Genomic DNA, 27,725 nt, shown 5'->3' on the forward strand with positions numbered 1-27,725 from the left:
GGAAGTGTGCCGCGCCGCATTCATTTGTATGAAATATTTATCTGAATCCTGCACATTTCCCCGTCCCGCCAGCAGCGGCCAGCCGGTGACTGACAGCTGCCACGCGTCCACCTCTCCCTCAGTGCGCCTCCGCTGCGCCGCTCTGCCATGCAGGGGAAGTTTAGCCAGCGCCCGGAACTGCGCTCTTCTCTCACCAGCCGGTTCCTGGGCAGCATTATGTATTGTTTTGCAGTGGACCACCTGTGTGTAGGTGTGTGAGAACAGGAAGGTTGCGCGAATGTAACCTCGCCGCTGCTGTTCTGTCTGAAAAGCTGGCCTGCTGGCTGACTTCACCCGTCTCTACAATAGCTGTGGGGGTGAGAGTGTTTTTTTTTTTTTTTTTTTTATGGGATAGTTCTGTTAAACTTCGAGAGGAAAGGTGTAGCTGTGTATGCTGTGGGTACAATGCATGAAGATGTATAATAATCAGAACGCTGAATAATATTCTCGATGCTATTCTCTGGACTATGTTCTTAGAACGTTATAATAATGTTGGGCATCATTTCTGGAAAGGTTAGCCACGATTGAGCCGCATCCAGAGCCCTTTCACTTGAATTCTTTTCAATACAATACCTTCCACTTGAATTTTGCATGAACTTGCCAAGAGGTGCTTTTTCCTTTATGTTGCTTAGCAACCAAAAACTGCCAATGAACTTTTACTACCTGGAAGAATAACTGATTGCACTGATAATATTCCCAGTAGTCATAAGCAAAGGCAATGAGGTACAAGTGTGGCACTTTATTTTTCTTTATTTGCAAACCACAAAACCAAAAAACCAAACCAAAAAATGCAAGCAGATAAAACTTACACGAAAAACTGAGTTACACTGAACGATTACAAGGACTGGAAAGAAGGACACAGGTGACCATGTGACGGGGAGAAGACTGGGACAGTTCCCAGAGCTGGGCCTGTGGAGCACAGACGAGAAAAGATGACACGTGTGCACTAGTATTCAGCAAACAATTTAATCAATGACTGAATGTAACATTATGATTCATCGTAATTATTAATTGATTGATTTACTTCAAATCATGCTTGACCACACCCCTCAATCCAGATAAAAATTGATCCCATGAGCTGGAATTTAAATGTTTTGAGGAAATAAATATTAATCACATGAATTTGTAGGTGACCAATCCAAAATGTAATAAACTTGCACCACTGCATGGGTTGATACTCCAATTATTAAACCCACTATTTGTTCATTTTTGTTCATTTGCAAACACTTGCTTCCCCAAACCGTAGCTGGCCGCCTGTAAGCGCTGCTCTGCTACTAGAACCGTATCTTTCTCCAGAGCAGCCATCACACATGGCGTGGATTTTCCTGAAAGCTCAGAGCCAGCCGATCACAGCAGGGCGCCACAACTCCTGAGCTGGGGTCTGCAGGAGTGGGCTAAAGTGCACGCCGACATCACGCCGCTCGCTTATCACACTGGCTGCTGCGGCACAGCAGGCGTCCCAGCTTCCCCCTCATTTGGCCAAATACTCCGTAATCCTGCATTCACGACTTGGTAAATGAACTCAGTCAAATCAAAAAATGACAATGAAGGAGAGGATTCATCTAAATGGCAACTTCCTCTAGTCAACATTTTGATCCATTGGTCTAGGTGTCAAGGAGTAAACGAAAAGCAAAAATACGAAAAAAAGAGAGAGTTGCATTAACCGTTGGTGCACATTAATGCCCTTGCGACCAGCGGGGTCTCGGTGGAATAAAGGAATAAGTGATGAGCGAGTGAGGGCAGAAAGTGACGGCCACTTTAATCTCTAACCAGCCCCAGACCTGTGGCCCACGCCTCAGCAGCCCTGCGAAGCCCCGCGGTTGGGGGATCGGGTCGACTACGCAAACGCCTGAACAAAACCCCAAGACACCCACAAGCTGTCATTAGATCCTTCGAATCAGAGGGTGAAGTGGGGGAAGAAGCTCAGCCACCACACTCATGAAACATTCATCAGCGGCTGAGATTGAACAGAAGCCCTCCTCGCCGTCCCAGTCCGTCACTCCCTTCGAATAACCGCGCCCCCGACCCGGTTACGGCTCCGGCGCTGGCCTACATCACGCCGCATTCAGCCGGCTCTTACTCAACTGTTTCCTTTATAAACCTGTCAGCTGGTCACCGCCGAAAAAAGACCTCATTCAAGCAGCCCTTACACAAGCGCTCCCAGGATATCCCGGGATCCGCCGGTGAGAGTTCCGGGGGGGGTGGAGCTTTATCCAATTTGACTCTAATCACGACACCATGACAGCATGCGCTGTTACAGCATGTGCCTCGTGCTTAGAGAGCTGCACATACGGACGGACAGAAAATCAATGGGGAAGGACTCCGCTTGGGGGGGTGGGCTCTGTTTTCTCGCGGGAATATTTCTTCTCATTAGTCGCACTGCAGAAATGAAATTGTTTCATTCGTGTGTAATGACAGACCAGACAAGCTCCTCGAGAAGCTTCATTTGATCATTTTGGACCTTCTGCAGTCGGTTCTTGGATGATGTTTGTTTATTTCCTCCTTTTTGTGAGTTCCTGCGCACCATAAGCGGCCTAGAGACCGCTACGTGAATCGCTCCGGCATGCAGAGGTCACCAGAGGTCACAACTTACACGCTCGTGTGTTAGAGCCTTCACCATTTGATCGGGCCCCTTGGTGGCGGTGCTGGTCTCCTCTTCTGGGCTGGACCTCGCTACACCATAGCAGGAGAGGAGCTCCGATGGAACTGAGATGATTAGCCCTGTAGCGCTGCCGCAGTCGGCCAGATGACGAGTTTCGCAGCGCAATTAAAATAATCTACTCCGCGACCTTGATTTTCGCTTTCATTGCGCCGGCCGGCCACAGGAGCGACGAGGCCGCTGTCAGATGAGGGAGGCGAAGGAATAAAAGAAAGAAAAAGGGACCGCGAGACTGTTTAATGCGCCAAGATGAATCTCCTTGTTGCCCAGTCATGGTCACGTTTAGCGTCTCGTCATTTTTGCGATTATCAGGGCTTTATTATTAAGTGTTCTTTACAGGATAAGGGACGGGCTGTACAGTTCACCGTTCCGACAGCAGGGCTTAAAGGCCTGAAGTGCAGTCAGTGAAAAAAAAACCTTGGTTGACGAGGCGAAGGATTCTGTGTGTCACTCCCAAACATGTAGACGCGTAAACGTGCACGTGTGACGGTGGTGGGATGAATGTTTGCATTCATTATATTGCGATATCTATTTTTCTAACCCATCACACACGCGCTTTCGCCTCTGTTCTCCTCCACCTCCGCGAATCCCACGGTGACGGGGCGTAGAATCTGTCGCAGTGACGGCATAAGCCTTTCATATGCATAGCGGAGATAAGAGGGAGCCATTTTATCAGCAGCGCAGTCGGTCTTTACCCACCGTCTCCGCCATGCCCCGGGAGCGGCCCCCCGTTCGCCGAGAGGAGACCCGCTCCCCTTCCCGCGCCCCGACCTGACAATTACGCCAATTACACCGATGTCGACAAACACGCCGGGAGAACTGGAACCGGCGGCGCCGAGCGACACAGGAGTTCCCCTGCCGTGACCTCCACCGTAATTTAACTGGCGCGGAGAGGAATCGCAGTGGGTTTTCGAGAGAACTCCCCGAGCCATGTGTTCCTTTCACCCTCCTCCTTAAACAACATGACACCCATCCGCCAGAATCACGTTTCTATGGTCTGTTACGTTACCGTTGCCAGAACCCCGAGCCTCACTGGGCAAGGAGAACATGTAGAAAGTTGTAGCTGGGGGGATCAAGTTCCGAACGGAACCCTAAAAATAAGGCGGCGCCGGCATTAGGCCCCGTATCACGTAACCCTTAAGGAATAATGAGGTTTTGGCACCCGGACGTGTTGACATCTTGCCATGTGAGATGTGACAGGGGATCCAGACCATAAACAGGCCTGTAAACAACGCAGCAGCTCAATACTCGGCGTGGAAATCTGACAAAACGAAGGCGCCGCCTTCAAACATCACAGTCCTCCAATAGACTTGAAATAACCGGCAGAGAATAGAGGGGAACTTTGAACGTTCGGGGTAAAGCTCTTTTTTTTTCTCTTCATGTGGCTAACTGCTATCAAAACACGATAAACTCTCTGGTATCAAAGAGTTTCTTTCCTCTGTGGGATTGAACGTAGAAGAAGACAGAGAGCGCAATGACGTTGAGATATTTCTCTCGTTTTTATTCTTCTCTCGCTCTGTCTGGTGAAAAAGTTTCCTACCAAACTTTATTGAAGCACGAAGAACAAAGCAGATTCTTTTTTCGGATGGATGGATGTGTTATTTCAAGTTCACATATATGACCCCAGGGGCACTAAGTGCAGCATTATGTCCCCTAAACATGGCACTTGTTCAGTCGTGTAAGGTCAAAAGCATCCTCAGAGTTTACATAAATAAATTCATAAAAAAAAGAATCAACAATAATCATTTTTGCACATGTGACCTATTAGTGGGAACAGGTTTCCAGAACCTGTGTCCTCTGCTTTTAACCATCACCCCTGGTGAGCAGTGGGCAGCCATGACAGGCACCCGGGGAGCAGTGTGTGGGGACGGTGCTTTGCTCAGTGACACCTTGGCGGACCGGGATTGGAACCGGCAACCTTCTGATTACGGGGTTGCTTCCTTAACCGCTAGGCCACCACTGACCCTCAAACATCATTACCGATTGCGTTCTGGGAGAAATAGTTTCTGAAAAAAATACACACATACATGAAAGATCCTGAAACGATAGAAAGCCATACAATACAGTATTAATTTATTAGTACTACTTTTATAGTAAAATAAACCCCACATATACCACACCATGTGCCCTGGAGTAAAATTACACTGGTTCAGTTTATTTGGTTTAAAAGAGAGGTTAATGTACGGAGGTGGCAGTGGTAGCCTAGCGGGTAAAGAAGCCATGAAAGGTGCATTTGGACACATCGGTTGGTGGGCAGGACATGATGCAAAACTTGCAATGTTTGAGAGGAGATACAGTGGGACGTGTTTGAAAAGGTCGAAATATTACCCTCCAGGCATAGTTTTTTTTCTTCACGATCTTCTGTCAGGGAGGTTAGAGGGTCTCTGGAGTTCAGAAAGAACCTGAGCCCTACAGTGTGAGGCAGCTGGGTCTTGCATTTATCTCCCCTTACCTGAAAGACTGGCTTAGTCCAAATCCCTCTCATGGTATTTTGAGGGCCTGGCCACCTTGAGCTTATTTCTAGAAGACTCTGGGGCAGCTAACAGTGAGAGGTTGCTGCTCAGGGCCCTGGATGCAGCTCCGTCAGGCTCGGCTCCCGTTGTGTAATGTGTGGTTATCTTTAGTGTCAAACAGGAGCCACCAATAGCTTATGAGGGCACCGGAGTGCTGTCCTGGCAGCGGCCCAGACCAGACTCCATCCTGACTGGCCACCAGAGTCACGCTGAAAACCACAACAGTGTAACAGCGAAATAGTTCCCACGTTGTGATTTTCTCAAAGCTGATAAATAGATTCATTGAACAGTAATAAGTCTGGTTTCACTGGCTCACACAAGGTTATGTGAATTACAAACCAGGGCTTCCATTCAAAAACACGAAAAAGATCAGAAGATGCACAACATTGATTTCTGTTTAAATTCTATTTTGTATTATTTATTTTTGTAATGTAAATTTGTCTTACTATTTTGCGTTTTGCAAAATCTTTATATATAAAGTTGCTTTAAATATCTTTATGCTTTATTTTTTAGTCCGGTTGCTGCTCTTGTTAGATCTGGCAACACAGTTGACAGCAGCTTCCCCTCCTCTCAGCTGTAGTTTGGTAAAATTCATGACAACATGGTCTGCGGGTTTTGATTTGCGATATTTAGTGTTTTAAACCTCTGACATTAGAAAATGGCTATTGGCCATCTTAGACAACAGTGTTTTCGGGTGAAACGTCCCTTTACCGACTTCTTTTGCCTCCGTAACCCTGGTCTAATTACATGTTATGTAATGTAATGAAAATACCTATCACCATACCTTACCCTCCACGTAGTGCACTGTAATTTATTTTAATTAGTCTGTTAAAGTGTTTCTTCTGTCTGAATTGATTCCAGGGGAATTTCTGGTCCAACGATGGCCACCTTAGTTACACCAAGGGCTTTTCTTTAACCCCTCTTGCTGCAAAACAAATACCACAATCAAGGCAGTGCCAATGCTTTCATCACCATGCACCCACAAGGGCACTTTAATTTGCACCGCCACCAGATGACGTGTCTTGGCTGTAGTGGGCTCAATTAAAATCAGTCGAGAGAAAGATTATGCCACGCAAGCTCCGATTCGTTTTCCCTGCCATTCTGCTGTCCTGGTAAAGCCACTCGCTCTGTGGATTATGTAACTGTGTTTTTCACCGAGTGTGTGTGTGCTAGAGAATTAACTTCCCATAAACCCCCTGGAGCCTCGAACCGATGCGGCGCTTCCATACGATGACCGCGATTTGGTGGAAAACCTGTAAACGGAGAACTCCGCCGTGCACGGGTCATGTGGCGAATTGTTCGGATGTCATGAAAACATGAAGAAAATGTCTTTTATAGCCTCCTAGAAAGGCCTTTTTTTCCAGAATACTTCTTCCTTTCCATTTTAAGAAACAGTCAGCTCTTCCGCGTGAGTTCTAAGAAGTCTGTAGAGTCTGCAGTCGTTACCATGGTGTTGCAATTATTGGGAAGGGATGTCAAAACAGGGTTCAGAGAGCTTTGGGAAGACTCCATTTCAGTCAACTCCTCTCATTCTTCTCCCTCTTCTTGTTGTCTTTTTTATTTTTTGCTGTAATCTTTCTTTTGGTTTTGATTAGGGGGAAGAAGAACCGTCAATCAGGCAAAGTAATGGAACGTGCAATTTCTAATTTGCTCAAAGCGAACGGCAAATTGAAAAGCGCGTGCAACCTTTTAACACAAACACACACACACACACACACACACACCGGCGCTGACAGCGCGGCTCCATTATCTGACAGCTGGAGGAGTTAAAAATAACTCTGCTCGCAGCAAATTAGATGTATCATTTGGCTTCTAAAGTGAGAGATGAATACGAGTGAATGCTGCTGCCACAGCCTGACACGAGGGCAATATATCAGCCCCCGTTTGTCAGTCTGTTTCACGAACCCCCCCCACTAACAGGAATAGTAAACAGACACAGTCATTTTTTACCAGGCGGAATATTTTCTGCGACTCCCGCGCCTCATTCGCCAGAGCACACACACACACACACACACACACACACACGGTCCTCGCTCCTCACAAGTAACTCCCAGACCAGAGTCCATTAATCACTGCTACGCACAAGGTTATTGCTATCGCTCAAAGCCACCTTCTTCTTCGCGTCTTATGTTTCTATCGAACAATAAATCTGGCATCGTGCCGTGTACGCGTAGAAGAATCGAAACGCCGCGCCACCCCCCCGTCCGCCCCACTCCCCACCCACTATCTCTCTTCTTCCACAGACGGACCTGGCAGGCCTATGAATCTCCATCTCTGCTGTCATGCAGATGTGTGTGGGGTTTTTTTTCTTTTCTTCACGGCGTTGGGCAGCGTCTGAAACGGCGGTGCACGACTGTTCTACGTTACACGTGGGTCGGGTCTCCATTTAGGGCCATAACACACGGGTCTGTGATGCCGATTCCGATTCCGTTACTGTTATCGTGAAGAGAAGAGATTTCCATTAGTGCCTGCATCAAATATCGGGCGACATCACCGTTAATCTAGCTCAGCCAAATCCCCGACCAATGGGAGGACGAGACCGGGAACCTGGGGTAACCACATGTCCACGCTGTAGCGCGCTAGCGTGGCGCGGGGGTCTGTGTGAACGTGCGAGACAAGGCGGGATCTAATGGTGGCCCGACTGAAGCGTCTCCCATGGCGAGCATCAAGGCCGCATATGTTAGTCTCTCGTTAGAGCCAATTAATGCTCGAGGCCAGAGAGTGTGGGAAGCCGCCGCCCACCCCAACCCTCCCCGTTCCTCTCTGTTTAATCCCTGCCGCGCTTACACAATGCACTTAGCCGGGCTCGGTGCGCGGCGAGGGGCGGCAACGTCAGGGCGCGCGGTCCATTAGCACAGACGTCAGACTAGCCATTAGATCAGACACAGGGGCGAGGGCATTGATTGTTTAATTAGCGTTCAATTAACACGGGGGGCGTAGGGAGCGTTGCTACACGCGGGCCGACAGCTGGAAGTGCCGCCACGCCCCCCTCGTGTTGGGTTTCCGCCCCGTGGCCACCGCCTGCTCCAAACACAATGTGTCCTAAATCGCCCCCAAAATAATGAGAGGCAGAGAGAGAGAGAGAGAGAGAGAGATGGGGGGAAAATCTCATCTTTGCAGTGGAAAAAAGGAAAGCCTTTTCCTCCTCTTCTCCCCCGCCTGGACGTGCACAGCGAGCTCTTGGCTCCGAGTGCGAATTTTGGAATTCGGTGTTAACTCTATATTTGGATTCCACTGGAGTGGATTAAGCACTCTGTACCACAAACCCACGGGATTCTGGCAGACATAAAAGAGGGAGGCTGCATCCCCGCTATACAAATAATTGCAGGTTTCAGATCGACTGTAATTTCCAGCACCGGCTATACGGGAGTGTGCGCTTTGATGTACAAATCCACAATTCAGAGGGGATTAGCACCCCAAAGGTTAGGAGTTGCTAATTACGGGAGATTGGATATACATATCTAACAAGGAAAAGAGACAGTCGTAATAAATAAGAGGATTCATAAAGGCTGCGGATGAGCTGTGATAACAGGGGGTTGGGGGTTGTCTCCTTGTGAGATGATATCCCATGATTCCCTCGCATGTAGCTGCATGAGTGAATGGAGACGTATCTATTATTGTGGCTGCTGCACACGAACACAGGGAGTCGTTCAGACAACATGCTTCTGAGAAGTGCGGTCTAAGCGTCTTATTATCAATTTGCCTTTTTGCTAATGGTATCGAGTTTTATGCACACTTCCACGTTTTCCACCCACCACTATCTCCTCAAACAGAATAATCCATTATTCAGCCTTTAGGAGCAAAGGGGGGCTGAATATTACATAGTCTGCTAAATGATTGTGAACACAGTGCAGTAACCATAAAGAGTGTGTGTGTGTGTGTGTGTGTGTGTGTGTGTAGTAAAAGCACGCTGGAGGAAAACGTACATACAGTACAACTGACAGGGAGGGGGTTTATTCGGCATGAATAACATGTGGGCTTCACCCGTTCACCTCTGCGCCGAGCTCCGCCTCCTTCATCGCGTCCCCCTGCCCTGTCCTTCATTGGCTCCCCGTGGTCCACCAGAAACGTCTGTAGCCAATCTGGCCTCTCTTCACATGGGCCTAAATTAAAAATGTGCAGGTCTCGTCGGACGGCCGCCCCGCCGCTGGAAACACCGTTTCATCTCCTAATGAATGTGCCTGGGGGGGGTCCCAAGGAGGCGCTTTGCTTCACCCCTCATTAGACAGGGGGTCCACTTACACTCTCATGCCAAAGAACAGCCCCTCCGTTGGGGAAGGGGGGTGGACGGCGTTTCTGCACAGCTCCCCTTCACCTCGGCCCCCCCCCCCACGGATCGTGAGTCTGAGCTCCGCCTCCGACCCCCCCCCAACACAGTATCTGCTTAGATTGGCCAATCACAACCCTTCTCTTCACACTCCTTTTCTCGATCACAGAGGGAGGCTTCGTGACTGGCCGGGTTGCCAAATGGCCCTCAGAAGTAATGAGTTAGAGGCCGGGATGCCGGTGCACGGCACATGGCACGTTAATGGTCCGCTTGAGGTCATAATGATGATTTATGGCCGGTCACTGATCTGCCCGGAGAATTCTATTGTCTCTCTTGACATCTGCATAGGCGTGCCGCACCTCCACCTAGCCGACAGCACTGGAAGCGTTACACAGACTCCTCCATTGCCGTGTTTGTGTGGAAAACGGGTTCAGAGTCTGGTGCCTCCATTTTTCCAGGTTCGCATCCGCCATCCCTGCTGGAAACTCTGAATCCCGCCACTAATGAGGCAACAAAACGATGTCCGTTTCCTGGTTATGGAGTAATGGCGCTGGGGTTTGTGTTTTCCAGCCGTGGGCTGACTCAGAAGAGCCGTCGCCTACCAGCAGAGCAGATTATTATTGCAGGGCTTCTGGGATGCGTTTATGCAACCATTAATCTTGGCACTTCTTTATTTACCCGGGATTAGCGCTCCATGGCCCATTCACTGCTCAGGCTCCAAAAGCAGGTTCACCCAAAGGTAGCCGCAAATGCTGACACACACACACGCACACACACACACCTCCGCCCAACAGTCTTCAGCAAGCGCTCCGCCTTAATCCCGCCATGCTAAACGAAACCAGGCCAGCGTTATTGTAGGGCTGTGAAAACAGAGGTTCACCGGGAGCCGTCTGTGAACTTGGTCTGACAGCATCGGGCGGGGGGGACTACAGGAATGTGGGTTTCGGTGGCTGCTCCGCATTAACTCGGGATCGGGAGACTGACGCAGCACTTTCACCGTTTCACCGCGGCATGTTTACACCAAGTCACGTCAATTAAAACCTCTTAATACACATGCTCACCAGTGGCGGAATTTTTTATGAACTGCTTGTGGTGGATGTCGGTGTTCGGGAATTCTTTCATTCATTCATTTTGGCTCTGTCAGTTTATTACTAAGCCAATGTACCAGCGATTTGTACAATTTGTGGAATAATTTAGTGAGGGAGGGAATGTATTGGAATCTTGTTTTTATAGCACCTAACACACAGTAATAGTCTGTCAGCAGGAAGGATTTTACAAGCAGACTCGCAGCATGTTTAAATCCAATATATTTTTTGATTTACTGCTAGCAAAAGTGTAGGACACAGATTAAAGGTAAAAAGACAATATTGGCGGTATATCCAATATTAGACGTTTGTCTGTTCCGGGAAGGGTGGCTTATATGTTTTATATCAGAGAGGACGAGTGATCATTAGAGCTATCAACTCTGAGAATAGAAATGAATACCCGTTCTTTATGCTGTAAAATCCGAGCGGCAGAAACATGGTTCACTGTTCCTCCAGCTAGTTTACGCTTGCCAGAGACGTCCAGACCCTAAAGGTCAGGGGTAACCGAGTAAGCCATGTCCAACAGAAGCCCATAGTGGGAGGAGCCAGCCCTGAAAGCATGAGAAAGAGCTTTTTTGGAGGTCCCATTACAGTATGTCTTTTTTGTTGTTGGTAGTAGTAGTAAAGGTTGCGTTCCTCTCCTTACAGGCCTATCTCCCCCATATCAGAGGGCTGCAAGGATTCGGTGTCCCCCTGGCCTCCACCCTCCCTTCCTCTCCTCCCTTCTAATGTAACCATGTCCATTTGTCTGGGCCACACATCTCCATGCCAGCGTTGTGTAGCCGTCGATGTCACCCGGCTCCCCTGTCCTGGCCGGCTCTTTTTCTGTGGAAGCCGAGAGCGCTGAGGGGTTTTCAGGCTCGCCATTATGTGCTCTCTCTCGGCACGGATCTAGAATTACTCCAAGCGTAATGGAGGCTCAGCGGTGTAAACAGCCCCTGGAACGTTGCTGAAAGAACCCTGGAGTTCAGGGTGTCTTCGTTCTGCATTTCTTCAAGCGCCCGTGGTTCTCTGTAAGCTCTTATTATCGGACTAGCGGTTCCCGACCTTCGTCTTCTATCTGCCTTGTTGCGGATCCTGCTACTATGTTCCAAAAAAAAAGAAATCTTGTCCCCAGACCTGTACCCCCTGATTCCTTTAATCTTTTTCTCCGTGGCAGCGGCCACTCGCCTGACCTTGAGGTGCGGCGTACAGAGCATGTTATGCAAACCGATATCACGCTTAACAGGGTGACACGTTCTGTGAGGGCCGGAGCCGTTATTGTGTCTGACAGGCCGAGCGAGCTGGGGCAGAGGCCGCAGCGCTGACCCCGCCCTCCTCCATCTCAGGCATGGTGAGGATGAGTCTCAGATTAGTCCACGTTGAATCTTGGGATGTGCATTTGTTGCTTTTCCATTGATCGGGTTAATCCGCTTGAGCATGATGATGACTGCATTACTGTCCTTTGGGTTGGGGTGGGGTGGGGTGGCAGTGGGATCGCTGTGGAATTTGCCGCTGGGCTCTTCTTGGGGTTTCTTAACACAAGCTCCTCTTGATATGGTTGGTTGGGAACCAAAGTCCTCAAAATATAAATATAATTTAAGTAAATGCAGGGATATTTTGCTGGTCTGTTCCTATTTTTGACAATATATTATAGGGATAGGGAGAGGTATAGAATAGGTATATATTCACATGTGTATTATTCCTTCAAGTATTTGTGTGTGTTGAGTAGAAGTTATGGTCCCAAGCCTCCCACTTGAATCCTCCCCTTTCTCTCCAAATGGCAGCTTGTTCCACAAGCATCCATCACCATGTTGTGCTGTCAGGTGGTATCACACGCAGTCCCACGTCCCTCCGTGCGGTGGAGAGTCCTATAGGGAAGATCATATTCAATAAAGCGCAGCAGCAGTCGGGTCTCTCTCAGAATTGCATACTAATGCACCAATTACCGGGGTAAAGCCGGCGCAGTGCGTGGCGGGGGCCAATTCCCTCGTGCGATGGAACAAGCCTCTTTGTTGTTATGTAAAGGTTTCTCGGTGTAATTGCACTAGATGCTTTCATTATAAATATATATTTTCTGCTGTATTTTCTGCGAGTGTGTGTGTGTGTGTGTGTGTTGCTGCTGGATTGGCTTCCCCTGAGAGGACTGTGGGGGCAGATTGGTGCTTAACTAAAGCGTTGGCCAAACACGGGGTCTCAATCAAGGTTTTAACCACATTCAGCCTGGACCAGCTGTGACGGACAGCAAAGACGAAGAGAAGGATGCAGGATTGCATCTCTCCCTCTCTCTCTCCCTCCCTCCCTCTCTCAGCAGTCAGTCAGCCAGCATCACTCCGGTTTGTTTCAGCTCCACTGACTTTTTAGTCTCAGTCAAGTGCAGTTCCACGCAGCCGCGAAGACAGGGCTGCCATCCGTAAACAAACAGAGGCGCAGAGTTCTGCTCCCACCTCGTCCCGTGGCGGCGGGCCGGCGCCGAATCCCAGGCTTGTGCAGTAGGTGCTGTCGGTGACCCGTGATTTCCCTGCATAACTTCACTGGTTCAACATCTGCTTCGGCCTTCACTGGAGGTGCATTTGAAACCTGCTGCAGGACGCAGGGATGCTCCAGCACTACAGTACGTAAAAAGGTTTTCACCGCATTAGTAACAACATTTATTACATATTACAAAATTGGAAGGTGTCAGGGAAGGGTGCAGGGCGGGATCTACTTAGAACAGACCAAGACACAGAAACAGTGGAACAGGAACAGTGCGGTGATAAAAACACAGACATGACAGAGCAGGATGCATTTATACACTTAAACACAGACACAGACAATCAGGTGATCAGGGCGACATGTCAGACAAACACAAATCTCCCACAAAGTCAGGTTCAGGACAGAAGGGAATGTGGGGATCAGTAGATCGGGTAGATTATAAAGGCCCTGTTTACATGTTAAGAGCGGCCTGTACACCTTCCCATCTGTCTATTCATCAGTGACACATTTCCCGTGGAAGTGCAGAGTATTGTGATGGTATTCCTGAGGGAGGGGAGGAGCGAGGGAGGGAGATGTAGAAAGGATCTGCACTTAAGCTTCAGAGAGTCCAACTTCATCTATCAGCGAGAGAGCGGGAGAGGAGGAATGGAAGACAGAGACGAACGGAGGAGAGCATTAGATGAAGAGCGATGAGAGAGCAGGGCGGGTGAGAGGGGAGGAGGAAAAGAAGGTGACCAGTGCGAGAGAGCGATGGTGGGGCGGAGTGGGGTGAAGTGGGACAGCGTGCACATGCTCCCCTTCACACGGCTCGTCGGCTTGCTAAACCTGCCCTTTTGTTCTTTTCCCCAGAGTGAGCGCACTCAGACCTGCAGCCAGGAAGCTCGTCAATCTTTGCCACAATAACACATAAATTAGTGGCCAAATGACACTTCCTCCCATGGAAGCTGGAGGGGGCGGGGTCTAGGGAGGGCATCTTCTTCTCCCAGCTATGCAGGACTGGTGGGTGATGTTGATGGGGCTGTGGTGGAGCTCTGTTTTTGTCACTAGTGTCACATTAAGTATGTGTTCAGGACTTACAGAAATATAAATAAATGAATAAATCCAGATGAATGCATCTCGAAGGGAAATAACTAGCCACCAGTAATTTCTGACACCCTACTTCCACATTCTGGGTGATTTAACTCCCCCTCCTGTCAATACACCCTAATAACTCAAAAAGGGGGGTCAGTGCACACTAACACCACACTAAGTGTATGTTGTTCTGGTACTAATTGTTTATTCAGTGGGTGAAACGTCAATTACAACTTTTAGATATTGATAACACCAAAAATATGTTTTTTGGTTGTTGTGGGAATAAATTAGTGTTTGGTTGTTGTCACATGTATGTAGTTAAGTGTTGGTTATAGTTGTACAGTGTGTGTGTGTGTGTGTGTGTGTGAAGACAGTGATGAAATGCTCTCCCAGCAGCGTCTGCTCTCTCCCAGCGGTCTATTCTACGATCGGCAGCCATCATGGTAATACAGCAGACCTGCGCTGCCCTCGTCCCCAAACAAATCACACAGTGGCGCTCCTCCGCCTGTGTGACGCACCGCCGTCCTGCCACTGACATTCAAACAACCTTCCATACGCTGCCGAGCGTGAACGAAAGCAGACGAGCGCGAGCGCGGTCTGGCCGTCTCGTTAGGCCGTCTGTTTTTCTATTACATCTCCCCGCTTGCCGGAGTGTCACTTCATGCCCCGCGTCTGTGAGGTTCACAGATGATTCTCATCGCCGTAGTGGAAAATGACTCTACTTGTCTGGTGGTAATGGGGGCCCAGTAACCCACACTTCCACTGACCTCACGCGCTCTCCCTCGCTCGCCCACACTCCTTATTATTACCCAACGTTTTGTATAAACGGCCATTCGTCCCTGGCTCCTTTGGACCCTGTGCCACCCTTAATCTGACTGTGTAAAGCTGGCCTGTACGCTGTCCCAGCCCCTTTTTGTCCAATCGCTTATATAATCCCCTGACATGAGCCCACTGGCTTGCGTCACTTGGTCACTGACAGCTGTCAACACACACCCACATACCAGGCTGGCCACCACCGCGCAGAAGGACAGAGAGGGGACAGAGCGGCTCTGTCCGATGTCCTTCAGCAGAAGGACGTTATTTTGGGCCTGTTTGAAGATCTTGCCTGGTTGGCCCAGTCATGTGTCTTTGCATAAATGAAAGTGCAGCCACACCCATCGGTGACCTGTGACATCACCGTTTGTCACTCTAGCTGCAGTGGGTTAAGCTTTCAGAATCATGACCACACTGTGTGCCCTGTAACACTGAATATAATCTAAATTCTGAAGGGTTGTGCCAATAATCTGCTGCTTTGTTTTTTTTTTGCCGGGGTTAGCGAGAGATTTGTGTTCAGCAGCCGGGCCCGAGCCGATAGCGACGTCGGCAGCTTGTTTCCCCGCTTTGCTCGCACAAAACTGCTGGACTCAGGCAAAAAAAAGAAGGTGTCAATCAGCGGCAAAGCGGCGCTTTCTGAAGAGGTGCTGTGGTAGGAATTTAGCCGCGGCCTAAATCGGCGTAGTTAGCAGTCGGCGCTGCCGCCGCTATCCGCCGTCATCGAGAATTCACCTCGACAGCGAGGAGCGGTTTAATATTTCACACTCGTGAAGTGTACCGTGTCAACATCACACGCCGAGCCCCCCCGGTTCCTGAATGACACCCGTTCGGGTACAAATGAAGGCGGCTGCGCTACGGGGCTGCTGTAGTCAGCGCTCCTGCCTGCTATAAAACGCGCCGCGCTTTTACTTATTTACCCGCTTGTTTGTGTTTTCACGGGACAATGCCGTATCCGTTTTCCTTTTGGCGGGGGGGGGGGGGGGGGGGGGGGGGGGGGTGAGAGCTCCTCCTAACTCCTCAACTTGCCTGATCGCACCAGGGTTCTTCAGTTCACTGCTCTCAAGGTCCAGGTTCTAATGGTTTTCTAACCTTCTTCCGTCTGAGACCACAGAGGTGTGAAGCAACTACCCTTAAAACTGGAGTTGAAGGACCTCTTTTAAACTGCATTCTCCATGCATCTGTATATGTCCCATAGTCCTGGAGCTTGAGTGTAATTCCATATCCGCAATGTGAGTAACCTGACTTGCAGGTCCTCTTCCTGCTTATTTGGGCTTTTTCTTCTGGACAGGTTAAACATTTAAGTTTAAGATACAGGCACCCTGTCTTGTGTTTCTTCATGTATTTCTATGAAATCTTGAAATCTTGGTGGGATAAGCACCACCCTGACCTGGATGAAAGCTTTTAGAGAATGGATGGAAGGACGGGGAACAGCACTGTGAAGCACTGTGAAGGGCTGAAATAGCCATTTAGGGTTCTTGAAAAGATTAAGTGAACTGGAAACGGAAACTTGAAACTGTTTCTTGGTGACAATATTACGTATATACCCTATATATTACGTTATAAACTTAAATTACGTTATACGGTATATGTTTTTCAGGGGTTAAAGTACTTATCTTAGTTTGTTACTATACTGAAATGTTCTTATTGAATTGTCCTCATGAAAATGACATCAGCTGAACTGAACTCAAGCACCTTAAATACATACATTTACATTTACAGCATTTACCAGACGCCCTTATCCAGAGCGACTTACAATCAGTAGTTACAGGGACAGTCCCCCCTGGAGACAGTGTGTCTTGCTCAGGGACACAATGGAAGTAAGTGGGACTTGAACCTGGGTCTTCTGGTTCATAGGCGAGTGTGTTACCCACTAGGCTACTACCACCCAACTCTCTCTTTGACTACTCAGGGGACGTATTCAGGCCTCCTCTAATGATCTGTTAACAGTCTGTACTCTTCACAACACACACACAAACACAGCACTCAGCACAGCCTCCCACCCTTTACATTTCCAAACTTCTAACGTTGACCTCTGCCCTCCCCGCCAGTGAAAACACGCTTGTGAAGCTGAGCTATGATCCGCATTGCCCCTATCTGGGCTTTTTGGTGGCTGGGGCGTCGGACCTTTGATGTGGCCCGCGAGCATGAGCGTCTCTCTCTCTTCCATCGCCGGAGGGCAGCACCAAGTGGGCCTTAACACGGCCGCCCGACTCAGTCCTGGCAGGCTTTGATGTCATAAACGCGGGCCGTGCCCCTTTTTCTGCAGTTTCGGGGTGCAGACGTGGCGCCAGGAGTCAAAACTGGAAGGTTGATGGCAGTCGGTTAACCGCGCGCGTCGATAGATATTGACTCGCTCGTCCTGAGTGCTTAAGATTCTGGGATTTCTTCTACCTGTTTGAGCCCCCGTGCAAATTTACAGTAAAGAATATTTCGGAATATTTCAATGGCTCCTCGAATCGGGTGTGATGTTTTTTTTGTTTTTTTTCCACCGAGAGCTTTAGTCTTACATAAAAAAACCACAAAGCCAACCGTAGCACGTTGATCTGCTCTGACCGCGACGAAGAGCTGTTGGACCATGGCAGTGTGTGGGGACAGTACCTTCATCAAGGGGTCCACAGTGATCGGGATTCGAACCGGCAACCATCCGATTACAGGTCCACTTCCTTATGCCCTAGGAGATGGCTGGGCTGGATGTAGAGTTGGTGTGAGTCCACCGCCTGGCTCTCTCCTCTCAGGGGCTGTAAGTCATGTGACCCGTGCTCCACCCAATCACGCTGCACTGGCTGACTGCTCCCTCTCTGCCTCTGCCTCCCATGGGCTCCATCCCTGGCCAGGCATCCCTTAGCGCTAACTGAGAAGAAAGAAATGAAGACGGGGCAGGGAGTGCTGGCTGCAGCCCGAGCCTCCGGGCCAGTCACGGCCCTGCACTGCCACCTGCTGACCGGGTGGCTGCAGCGCGGTCCCGCGCCGATCCTGGACCACAACCGCAGCCAACCTTAATTACAGCATGCTTCAGTTGTTGTGAGTGCATGTCAGAACAAATTATGCAAGTAATGAGGCTGAAAATGCTAAAGCGGAGGAAACACGGCGCACCACTAATACTCATGCCGAGCGAACAGAAAACAAACAAAGGAGAGGGAGCACTGGCCGTCTCGACAGACAGATCGAATTTACCAAAAAACAGCTTCTCTTTTTTTTTTTTTTGGATAATCAAGAAAAAAAATTCCATTAAATATTCTCTCCAGAGAGATCACCGGATCTGCTCTATTCAGATGCCTAATAGAGCCTTATCACACTAATTATAGCTGATACCAGCACACACCGCTGTACCTGCCCCTCCCTGAGGAAATAACACTGTGTGTGTGTGTGTGTGTGTGTGTGTGTGTGTGTGTGTGTTTTCCTCTGGAGCACTGAGGTTCAGCCTGTGTTTCTGCCCTCTCTGATCTCCTCAGCCTGATGTCTGCTGACCTGAGATGAGGGACACACACAGAGGGGTGGGGGCTGTGTTGTTATTGTGTGTGTCTCATCTGGGACAACAGTGACGATATTTTGCTGCAAATAAAGGAAATCTTAACAATCCAGAAAATCTTGAGATAAAATGTTATTTTGTCTTATTTGAAGAACATCTGAATTGACTAGTTATAGATTATGGATTATCATCTAGATAATTTTGCAGAATTTTAGTATCTCTTCTGTGTTTTTGGTCTGTTGTTCTTAAAACAAGAACAAGAAGATTATCAAGAATTTCTGGCCTGTTTACTTTCTTTGGGCTTGGAGGTCTTTGGGTCTGTGTGGCTATTAATGCTACTTTATTGGGTTCATCAGGAAATAAGCTTGTGATGAGTAGTGATGGATTGTGATTGGTTAAGGGGTTCACCACAGGCAGGGCAGCACCTCTCCAATCACAACACTCTATACAACAGAATTTTCTCTGTAGTGTGACTTTGTTATGTGTAAGTGCCTATATATGTGGGAATGTCTGGTGCATCCTCAGTGGTCCAGAGGGACCCTGCTGCGTTCCTCTCCGGCCCGCTGGTGCTCCATCACTGCTGGGCCCGGATGGAGAGGACCATCTCTGTGGGGATGTTCATTAAGAATGGTCTCCACATCTTCATAATCCCATCAGGCCTTTTCCCTGTTGCTGTTCTCGTTCCTGGTCCAAGCCCTGCTTCCTGTTGCGTTGATGTGAATTAGAAGTCAGAGTTGTGTTTTCCCTCAAATGGGAAGTCAGAAAAGTGGAATTGTGTGGCCTGGGGGGCTCGGTGGAACACTCGGTCTTTATTACTGCTGAGGTCTGCGGCGAGCAGCGGGGATTTGTAGTGACACGTACAGAGTCTGTAGAGTAAACCAGATGCCGAGGTTCGGTGGGTTGACTGGGTCTTTGTCGGAGGGTAAAATGACCCCCTCCATCTGTTCGGCTGCGTCGTCTGATCTTTCTTTTTTTTGTCTTCTTGTTTTTTTTCCATGAGGAAAGAAAGGCCTCGACGCCCGTTGTATGAGAGGCGTTTGAAGCTCCTTGTCTGTTTCATGTACAGCGTGCCGCCATGGTGGAGGTGCTCTTCTGTGACTGGTGACAGCAACCAAAAATATATATATAAAGAGAAAAAGAAATCTGATTTTCTTTCTTTGTGTTTTCTTCTTTTGCAGCTCAAATTGAAATTATCCCCTGCAAGATCTGTGGAGACAAATCATCAGGCATCCATTATGGTGTGATAACATGTGAAGGCTGCAAGGTAAGCTCCCAAGTGTGTGCATGTTGTGTGGTGTGCGAAATAATAAACAAAAAAGTTGAGAAAGTACAAGACAAAGGTATAGAGAATAAGAAATGCCTGTCTGAATAAGCTATATCTCCATAAAATGTGCAATATCTTCACACATTGTGCAATAGACTGTAAAAATCCAGTGCAGTTTGTTTTTGAATATTTTTTGTACTTCCTTCCTGTGTAATTTGTAAATATTATGTTTATTACTATGTTATGTGTTATTTAAGTTATTTAAGTTATTTGTGTTATTTAAGTCTTTCTTGTTTCCTGTCTTAACTACATGCCTCACACCGAGTCGACAGCATCTTACGTGTTGTTGTTCCTTGAGAAGTGACAATGACAATAGAGATTTCTCTTATCTTAGGCACACTGCTCGCTACATCCAGGCCCGGCTCGTAAGCCAGCAAGACGCGGGAACTAACTGCTGAAATGTGCCTTTAATGATTGCTAATTACTTCAGGCATAGAGGCGTTTAATGATATGTACGAGTACGCTGACTCGGACCATAAATCATACGATTATTAAAGGCCCGCTTGTCACCGGCAGTTACACCCCGCTTTTATAATGGTGGCCATTAGAAAGCAACTTGGCAGCTGTCAGCTGTTTTCTTATAATTAAACAGCCAATGAGCAACTAATTAAGACATATGTGTATCAAGCAGTGGAGTGGAGTATGTTAATGATGTTCTGGAATCAATTCATTAAGTCAAAAGATGAAGAATAAACACGGCGTACCGGCTGTGGATCACAGCGCTATTTGGCGGGACAAGCTTCTGCGTGAATTTCGTCGTCATCAGCAGTAAGAGGACGGACTTATAACTCAGCACAGACAGCGTCACAACAGCAACACCTCACAGCTGGGAGACAATGGCCACCATTTTAATTAAAAGCTCATTTTATGGGAGGGATACTCCAGAGGGGTCACGTGACCCGGAGTCTGCAAATGCAAATGTTGGGCAGATGTAAAGAATGTAAAGAAGTATAATTTAAAATTTTTTGGGCAGCTATATCATATCATACGAAACTATGATGAAAGGTATTTTTAAGAATCTAGTATATTTATGTTTTTTATGGTAAATAAAGTATGCTTTTACCTTAAGGACTAATTTCCTCACTTTTGGCATTGGCATCATCATCAGTGGAAAAATTCTGCCAACAAATGCAGGAATACAAAACTCTTTTCGAACATCTCAACTGACTAAGTTGAGGTGGTTGATGGAAACAAAGAATGTGAATTAATGTCATCACAGCAAAAGTACTCTGTTTTGAAGAGCCTTTGTGAAGAGCTTAAATCTCCATGTAATGTTTAATCACCACCAGTTTCATGATTGGGTGAGAAACTCTTCACGATCTGAATTGCATTTAAATGGAGTTTATTCTCCCTTTTGTCTCTCTCTCTCTCTCTCTCTCTATCTCGCTCTCTGCAGGGTTTCTTCCGGAGGAGTCAGCAGAGCAATGCGGCGTACTCCTGCCCCCGTCAGAAGAACTGCCTGATCGACCGCACCAGCCGTAACCGCTGCCAGCACTGCCGGCTACAGAAGTGTCTGGCGGTGGGCATGTCACGGGATGGTACGTGTGCCCGGCCTCTGCCAGCCCTGCCCCAGGGGAGGGCGGTGACAGTGTCGGTTCAGGGGTGGGGAAGGGAGGGGGCGGAATTAAGACACAGGAGAGTCTATATAAGGCAGAGCGAAGAGGACACTTCCATGAGGGTTTAAGGTGAATGCTTATTAGTGCAGAAATATTACGCTTTCCCCCTACTACCCATCAGCCACCTCTCTGGTGAAAGACAGCTCCTCGGCTTGTGTTGGGAGCGGACGTCAGGTAGACATCTAAACTAATTATAAAGTCGGTGGGCAGCTCTCAGCTCCCAGGATGGGCTGCAGACACTCAAGGCACAGCATTCGACAGCAACGAGCTTTTATCAAATGAGGGTCATTAGGCAGTCTCATTAAAGACAGAGCAGGTAAGCACAGGTGTGTGTGTGTGTGTGTGTATATATATATGTAACTGCACGAGTGTGTGTTCTGTGGCCCCCCTGCTGGGCCCCCTGGCAGGGCCGTGTATCTGTGGCCCGTGACAGGAGGCAGTAATCAGGCCAGCCCTTCCGAGCCGCTCAGCACCCCTCTCACACAACCAGGACAGGCAAGGTGACTTCTGACTGCGGTCCCCACACCAGTCCTCACCTGCTGGCGCACACACACACACACACACACACACACACACACACACACACACAGTCACAGCTACCTTCTTAAACACTCATGCTGAAAAACCACGTCTGGAGATAGATAATAGGTGCTCACACATACACACACATGTTGTATTGTAAGAACCAATAATGCTTGATAATAAATGGTAATAACATATGCATATGCCCTGAGAGTCTTCTTCTTCTAGCCCTGCCCATTTACCTGGGCTTGATAAAGGCACCAAGAAATGCATTGTCACATGCATTCCCAGACCTGACCCTACCATTAATCTTAACTTCTGTAAAGATTTCATAACTAAAATGCAGTGCTTAGTTTTAGTGAGGACATCAATGTATATGTAATCATTAAAATTTGCATGAATGTGGTAGGCTAAAAAATTCCCACTAGAAGCCCACCCTCCTGATAAGGGACATCCATGCTCTGAAAAGACTCATGAAAGTAGTGTTCAGTTTCTAAGGCAAAACAGAAGTGGCCAGGTGAGGGGACGGGTGCAGTAATGAGACCCAGGAGCCGTCATAGCTCAGTGTCATAGGCCTACCTCATATCTACTGTAAACAACACGTTCCTGCATCACCTTCGCTCCTCAGACCCCGCCCTCAGGCTGTTTAACCCCGCCCCTGCATGCATTACTGCCCTTCTTCACCCTTCACTCGACCCGCGTGGAAAAAACAGCGGTGTGCTGTTTAGTCTGCTCCTACGTGGAGCGTAAACGGCGGAGTCCTGTCTGTCGGACTCGCTCTGACTCATCCCGCCTCGGCTCGCTGTGCTCCGGTTTGGCAGGTATAGCGGGGGGGGGGTCTTAATGCTGTAAAGATGTCAGGAGTGAAATGGTGTTTTTACGCTCATTATTTCTCTAATGTCTCGGGAGACACGTAACCAACTTGCTCCCTCCAGGCAGCCAGGCTTGGCTCCTCGCGCCGCAACATCACGAAGCTCCCGTCTCGTTGCAGTCATGCTCCATGATTTGTTCTTTCTCGTCGTGCTATTCAGACAGTGTAATGTTACGACTTTGCCTGTCGTCAGGCTCGCACACATTCTCTGAGTCTGAAAGGCTTTTTTGTCGCTGTCAGCATTTGCTACATTACAGCTCCCCGGTGTTGTGTTCTGTTGGGTTCAGGATGGGCTTTTTACCGCTCTCTCTCTCTCTCTCTCCCTCTCCACCCCTCAGCGGTGAAGTTCGGCCGCATGTCGAAGAAGCAGCGCGACAGCCTGTACGCCGAGGTGCAGAAGCATCGGCTGCAGCAGCAGCAGCGCGAGCACCAGCAGCAGCCGGGCGAGGCCGAGCCGCTCACGCCCACCTACGGCCTCTCCGCCAACGGCCTCACCGAGCTGCACGACGACCTCAGCGGCTACATGGACGGCCACACCCCCGACGGCGCCAAGCCCGACTCGGCCGTCAGCAGCTTCTACCTGGACATCCAGCCCTCGCCGGACCAGTCCGGCCTCGACATCAACGGCATCAAGCCCGAGCCCATATGCGACTTCACCCCGGGCTCCGGCTTCTTCCCCTACTGCTCCTTCACCAACGGGGAGAGCTCCCCCACCGTCTCCATGGCGGAGCTAGGTGAGGCGGAGCCAGAGGAGAGAGAGGGGGGTAACTCAACCGTGGGGCAAATGACACAGAGGTGGCTTAAAATAGCAGTAGGTTGGAGACTCATCTGCGAGACTCATTAAAAGAGCCACTTTTTTTCTAATTAGTTTCCATTAATTAGGGCCAATCAGGATCCAGCAGGGCACGCGTCGGGGGAAATCATTTTTTTTAGGTTTGCCTTGTGCTTTGGGATTCCTTTTAACAGATGTGTTTTCAAAATGATTGAATTTTTTTGAATGTATTTTTTTTTTTTGTGATATTGCCACACCCATACACTAGCTTTCATACACTTAGAATGTCAACGCTGGAGCTGACTGTGGCTCTTTACGTTTGGAGGCAGTTGGGTTGATATAAAAATCATGCACATTTGTTGATGATTGGCTCTGCTTTTTTCTGCCCCATTCAGTTCTGTTTTGGTGTGTTGCAGAACATCTGGCCCAGAACATCTCTAAGTCCCACATGGAGACGTGTCAGTACCTGCGGGAGGAGCTTCAGCAGATGACCTGGCAGGCCTTCCTGCAGGAGGAAATGGAGAACTACCAGAACAAAGTAGGGCTCCTGCCAAGGGCGACCTATGCCAGTACCAGTATAACCACTAAATCGCTTTAACAGTAAATTTTAAAGTAAATTGATGATTTTTATTATTTAATAGATTGCTCCTGTAGTGTAAATGTAATACAGAGAACCTCACAGACAGTCACAATAGTCAAAAAGTTAGTTTAGTTTAACATTTACTGGTTGTTTCCAGCAGTTTTACACGTTTTTATTCAGATAGTAAAGTGGCGTGCCAATCTACATATTGATGAAGAGCTGTGGGCACAACAGTGAGACCAGGACGCTCTCAGCTGGCATTGGGGCAGCAGGATGCAGGTGTTTTAGTAGCCGGCAGTGCAGTGGCATCCCTCCCTGGTCTAACCACCTCTGTCCCCTGTGTCCCATCCAGCCTCGAGAGGTCATGTGGCAGCTGTGCGCCATCAAGATCACTGAGGCCATCCAGTACGTGGTGGAGTTCGCCAAGCGCATTGACGGCTTCATGGAGCTGTGTCAGAACGACCAGATCGTGCTGCTGAAAGCAGGTGTGTGGACCAAAAGACACGCTCACATGGTCTGTTGGTGCAGGCTCGTGTTTCTGAAGAAGATCCAGAACATGCGAACCAACAAGCAAACAAACACAACATTCATTTGGTTGCGTGTTTATAAGTTGTGCCAACATTAATGATGGAATGTGCAGCGATTCCGCCGCCCCCATGCCCCAACCAATCTGATGTGACATTTTAAACCCACGCCATCTTGTAAAGCACTCTAATGGATTCTATTACATCGCTTCTTATCCTGTAATCCAGTCTGACTGTTTAGCTCTGCACCAATCTCCCACTCAGCAACAACGACAACAACAAATAACCCACCTTCCACACAAAGCCCCTGATTTCAGCCAGGAATCATTTCTGTTTGTTCAAGGCACCCTAGTGGGGTTTTTTTTCCACATGATGGGGCGATAAAATGCCGGCTTTTCCAGTTGGGTCAAGGCTGGCATGTCTAGGTTGACAGTAATGGCTGACAGGGAGGAGAGGGAGGTGGTGTGATGTCATTGTGCTGCTTGTGTGTCCTCTGCAGGCTCGTTGGAGGTGGTGTTTGTCAGAATGTGCCGTGCCTTTGACTCCCAGAACAACACCGTCTATTTTGATGGAAAATATGCCAGCCCTGATGTGTTCAAGTCATTAGGTGAGTTGTCTGGTGTTCACATGTGTCTGTGTGTGTGTTGTGGGTCCATTATGTTGATCCATGTTGATGACCACACAACTCAGTGAAGAACAAGTATGCACTTGTATATAATTAACAATACACACACACTCAGACACTCCACACTGATGTCTGGCCTCCACAGTGGTGCGCTTCATGTCATGCATCTCACACAGGCAGGATCCTACAGACATGGCTCATGTCTGGAAATAACGTAAGGAAGATTGAGAGCAAAGTTTCAGAGTGGTCCGGTTATGCGTGTGTCTGACTGTGACGCGTGTGTGTTTGAAGTGTGAAAACAATGCTGGAATAGTGTGTGCTGCCAGCTGAACAGGGAACCGTCTGTGTTTGGGAGGTGTGAGAAGGGGCCGGTGATGGGGGCTTCTGCCTGGGCACAGATACCCCCTCCACCCTCGCTCCATCCCCATCGCGCCATCCGTCCTCAAACTTACTAAATTCCCATCAGTGGTCTGATTCAGACTTGTGTAACGACCCCAGCCTGCCAAAACATTATTACGGTGTGTGTGTGTGTGTGTGTGTGTGTGTGTGTTAGACAGACACTTTTGAACACCCCCTCGCTGTTTCTCTGTCAGGCTGCGATGACTTGATCAGCTCCATCTTTGAGTTTGGGAAGAACCTGTGTTCTATGCACCTGTCTGAGGATGAGATCGCCCTGTTCTCTGCATTCGTGTTGATGTCTGCAGGTATGATGTTTCTCACACACACACACACACACACACATACACACACACACACACACACAAACACACCTATTACCACACAAGGCACACTACACATTCAGCACAGGATGACATCATATTCACCTTTGACCACATATTCCAAGACAATATTAGGTATTTATAATAATAATTATTATTATTATTATTATTACAAATATAAATACATGTATATATTTTTGTAGTTAGAAAATCCTGTGGATTGACCATGTGAGTTGTGTGTGTGTGTCTGCAGACCGGTCCTGGCTCCAGGAGAAGGTGAAGGTGGAGAAGCTGCAGCAGAAGATCCAGCTGGCCCTGCAGCATGTACTGCAGAAGAACCACAGAGAGGATGGCATTCTGACAAAGGTGCGCTTTCGTAGGACCGCTGCCCCCTGCTGGCTCGGAGTTCGGACACTGTGACCAATAGTCATTTACTGTTTCGTCTACGTGTTTAATGACTGCTGTCATAATTATTTAACACTTAATATTTCAATATTACCCTCATCACCATGTACAGAGATGAGTGGGATCAGTATTTGCACTACGGCAGCGATGTGGTGGGTGAATAACAGGCTTTTCTCCATTTCTCTCTCTCTCTCTCTCCATCCACAGTTGATATGCAAAGTGTCGACGCTGCGGGCGCTGTGCAGCAGGCATACAGAGAAGCTGACGGCCTTCAAAGCAATATACCCAGACATTGTGCGTGCCCACTTTCCCCCCTTATACAAGGAGCTGTTCGGGTCGGACTTTGAGCAGTCCATGCCTGTGGACGGGTAGTGGCCCGTCACGCCTCCGGTGGGCAACAGCAGTTGGGAATGTTGAGCATGAATCTGAGACACTTTAACGGTGCCCTGCACACACCAGGATGGCCGATAACGCTGCACACACCTTTTTTTTCTTCCCAGGATGGGGAAGGATTGAATGGAAGAAGGGAGGGTGGGTGGGTTTTGTGGGGTCTATCAGATTATGTGGGTTTATTTCTTAGGTTTGTGCCCTCGTTTTCTTTCTTTTTTTTTTCCTCCTTTTTTGTCGTCTTGACACAGGTGGGATTCTGAGCCCAGGGGAGACAGGGAGAAGATGAAAACACAACGTTTTCACTCTGGCTGAACTTGAACCACTCGTGCATATAATTTCAGGACGCTCCCTTGGCGGTTCAAAGTGATTAGCCACAATTGTTTTGACTTATTACACGGGGGTACGAAAAAAAAAAATCCTTAGAATATTTCATTATTATTAAAAAAGACCCTGTTTACTCCCCACTACCTGGATTGAAGAATTGTAATTATTTATCCTCTGTCTCCTTGAATTTGACATTAAATTGAATAAGGCATTAAATTGAATAAGGATTTTTAAATTGCAATTCAATGAGGAAAATATTGTAATTTTTTTTTTCTGTTTTGCACATGACCACAAGTTCAGCCATTTTTCTTCTCTCTTCTGTTTGACTCTGACCTTGGTGCTCAGAATTAAGCTAGCAGTGATTTTTTTTGTTTTGTTTGTTTTCTATGAAAGATACCACTGGAGTGTGAAGTCGAACTGTCGGCACGGTGACATAAATGGCACCTTTCAATGGACAATCGTCTAAAGAAAAAAAAATGGTAGAATTCTGGTAATTCTAGTAAAAAAAAATAAACGCAATGACTTTTAGCTGTCTAAAGACTCCATCCACCATGGTTGCATAGTAATATCATGTAAGGCCATCTGCTGTTTATCCTTTTCCTCTGGACAAGCGTCCTCCAGTGAGACTGAGGACGCAACACAATGAAAATGGTCCATTCCACCTGTTTTTCTAATTGTGCTAC

The 27,725-nt window shown here is 48.2% G+C and overlaps 1 protein-coding gene across 2 annotated transcripts in view; it reads left to right on the plus strand.

The window, feature by feature from the left end:
* Nucleotides 1-26,819, plus strand: part of roraa (RAR-related orphan receptor A, paralog a) — a 183,880-nt gene extending 157,061 nt beyond the window's left edge. For both annotated transcript variants that reach the window (XM_028958158.1, XM_028958159.1), the window contains 9 exons: nucleotides 19,549-19,634; nucleotides 21,091-21,232; nucleotides 23,042-23,437; nucleotides 23,892-24,013; nucleotides 24,408-24,540; nucleotides 25,079-25,186; nucleotides 25,798-25,908; nucleotides 26,177-26,289; nucleotides 26,536-26,819. In XM_028958158.1, coding sequence (XP_028813991.1) covers nucleotides 19,549-19,634; nucleotides 21,091-21,232; nucleotides 23,042-23,437; nucleotides 23,892-24,013; nucleotides 24,408-24,540; nucleotides 25,079-25,186; nucleotides 25,798-25,908; nucleotides 26,177-26,289; nucleotides 26,536-26,700 — 1,376 coding nt within the window. In that variant the 3' untranslated portion in view covers nucleotides 26,701-26,819. The remainder of the gene's footprint in view (nucleotides 1-19,548; nucleotides 19,635-21,090; nucleotides 21,233-23,041; nucleotides 23,438-23,891; nucleotides 24,014-24,407; nucleotides 24,541-25,078; nucleotides 25,187-25,797; nucleotides 25,909-26,176; nucleotides 26,290-26,535) is intronic.
* Nucleotides 26,820-27,725: the final 906 nt, after the last annotated feature.

This window comes from Denticeps clupeoides, chromosome 17 (genome assembly GCF_900700375.1).
Source record: "Denticeps clupeoides chromosome 17, fDenClu1.1, whole genome shotgun sequence".
In the NCBI taxonomy this organism is placed as follows: Eukaryota; Metazoa; Chordata; class Actinopteri; order Clupeiformes; family Denticipitidae; genus Denticeps; species Denticeps clupeoides.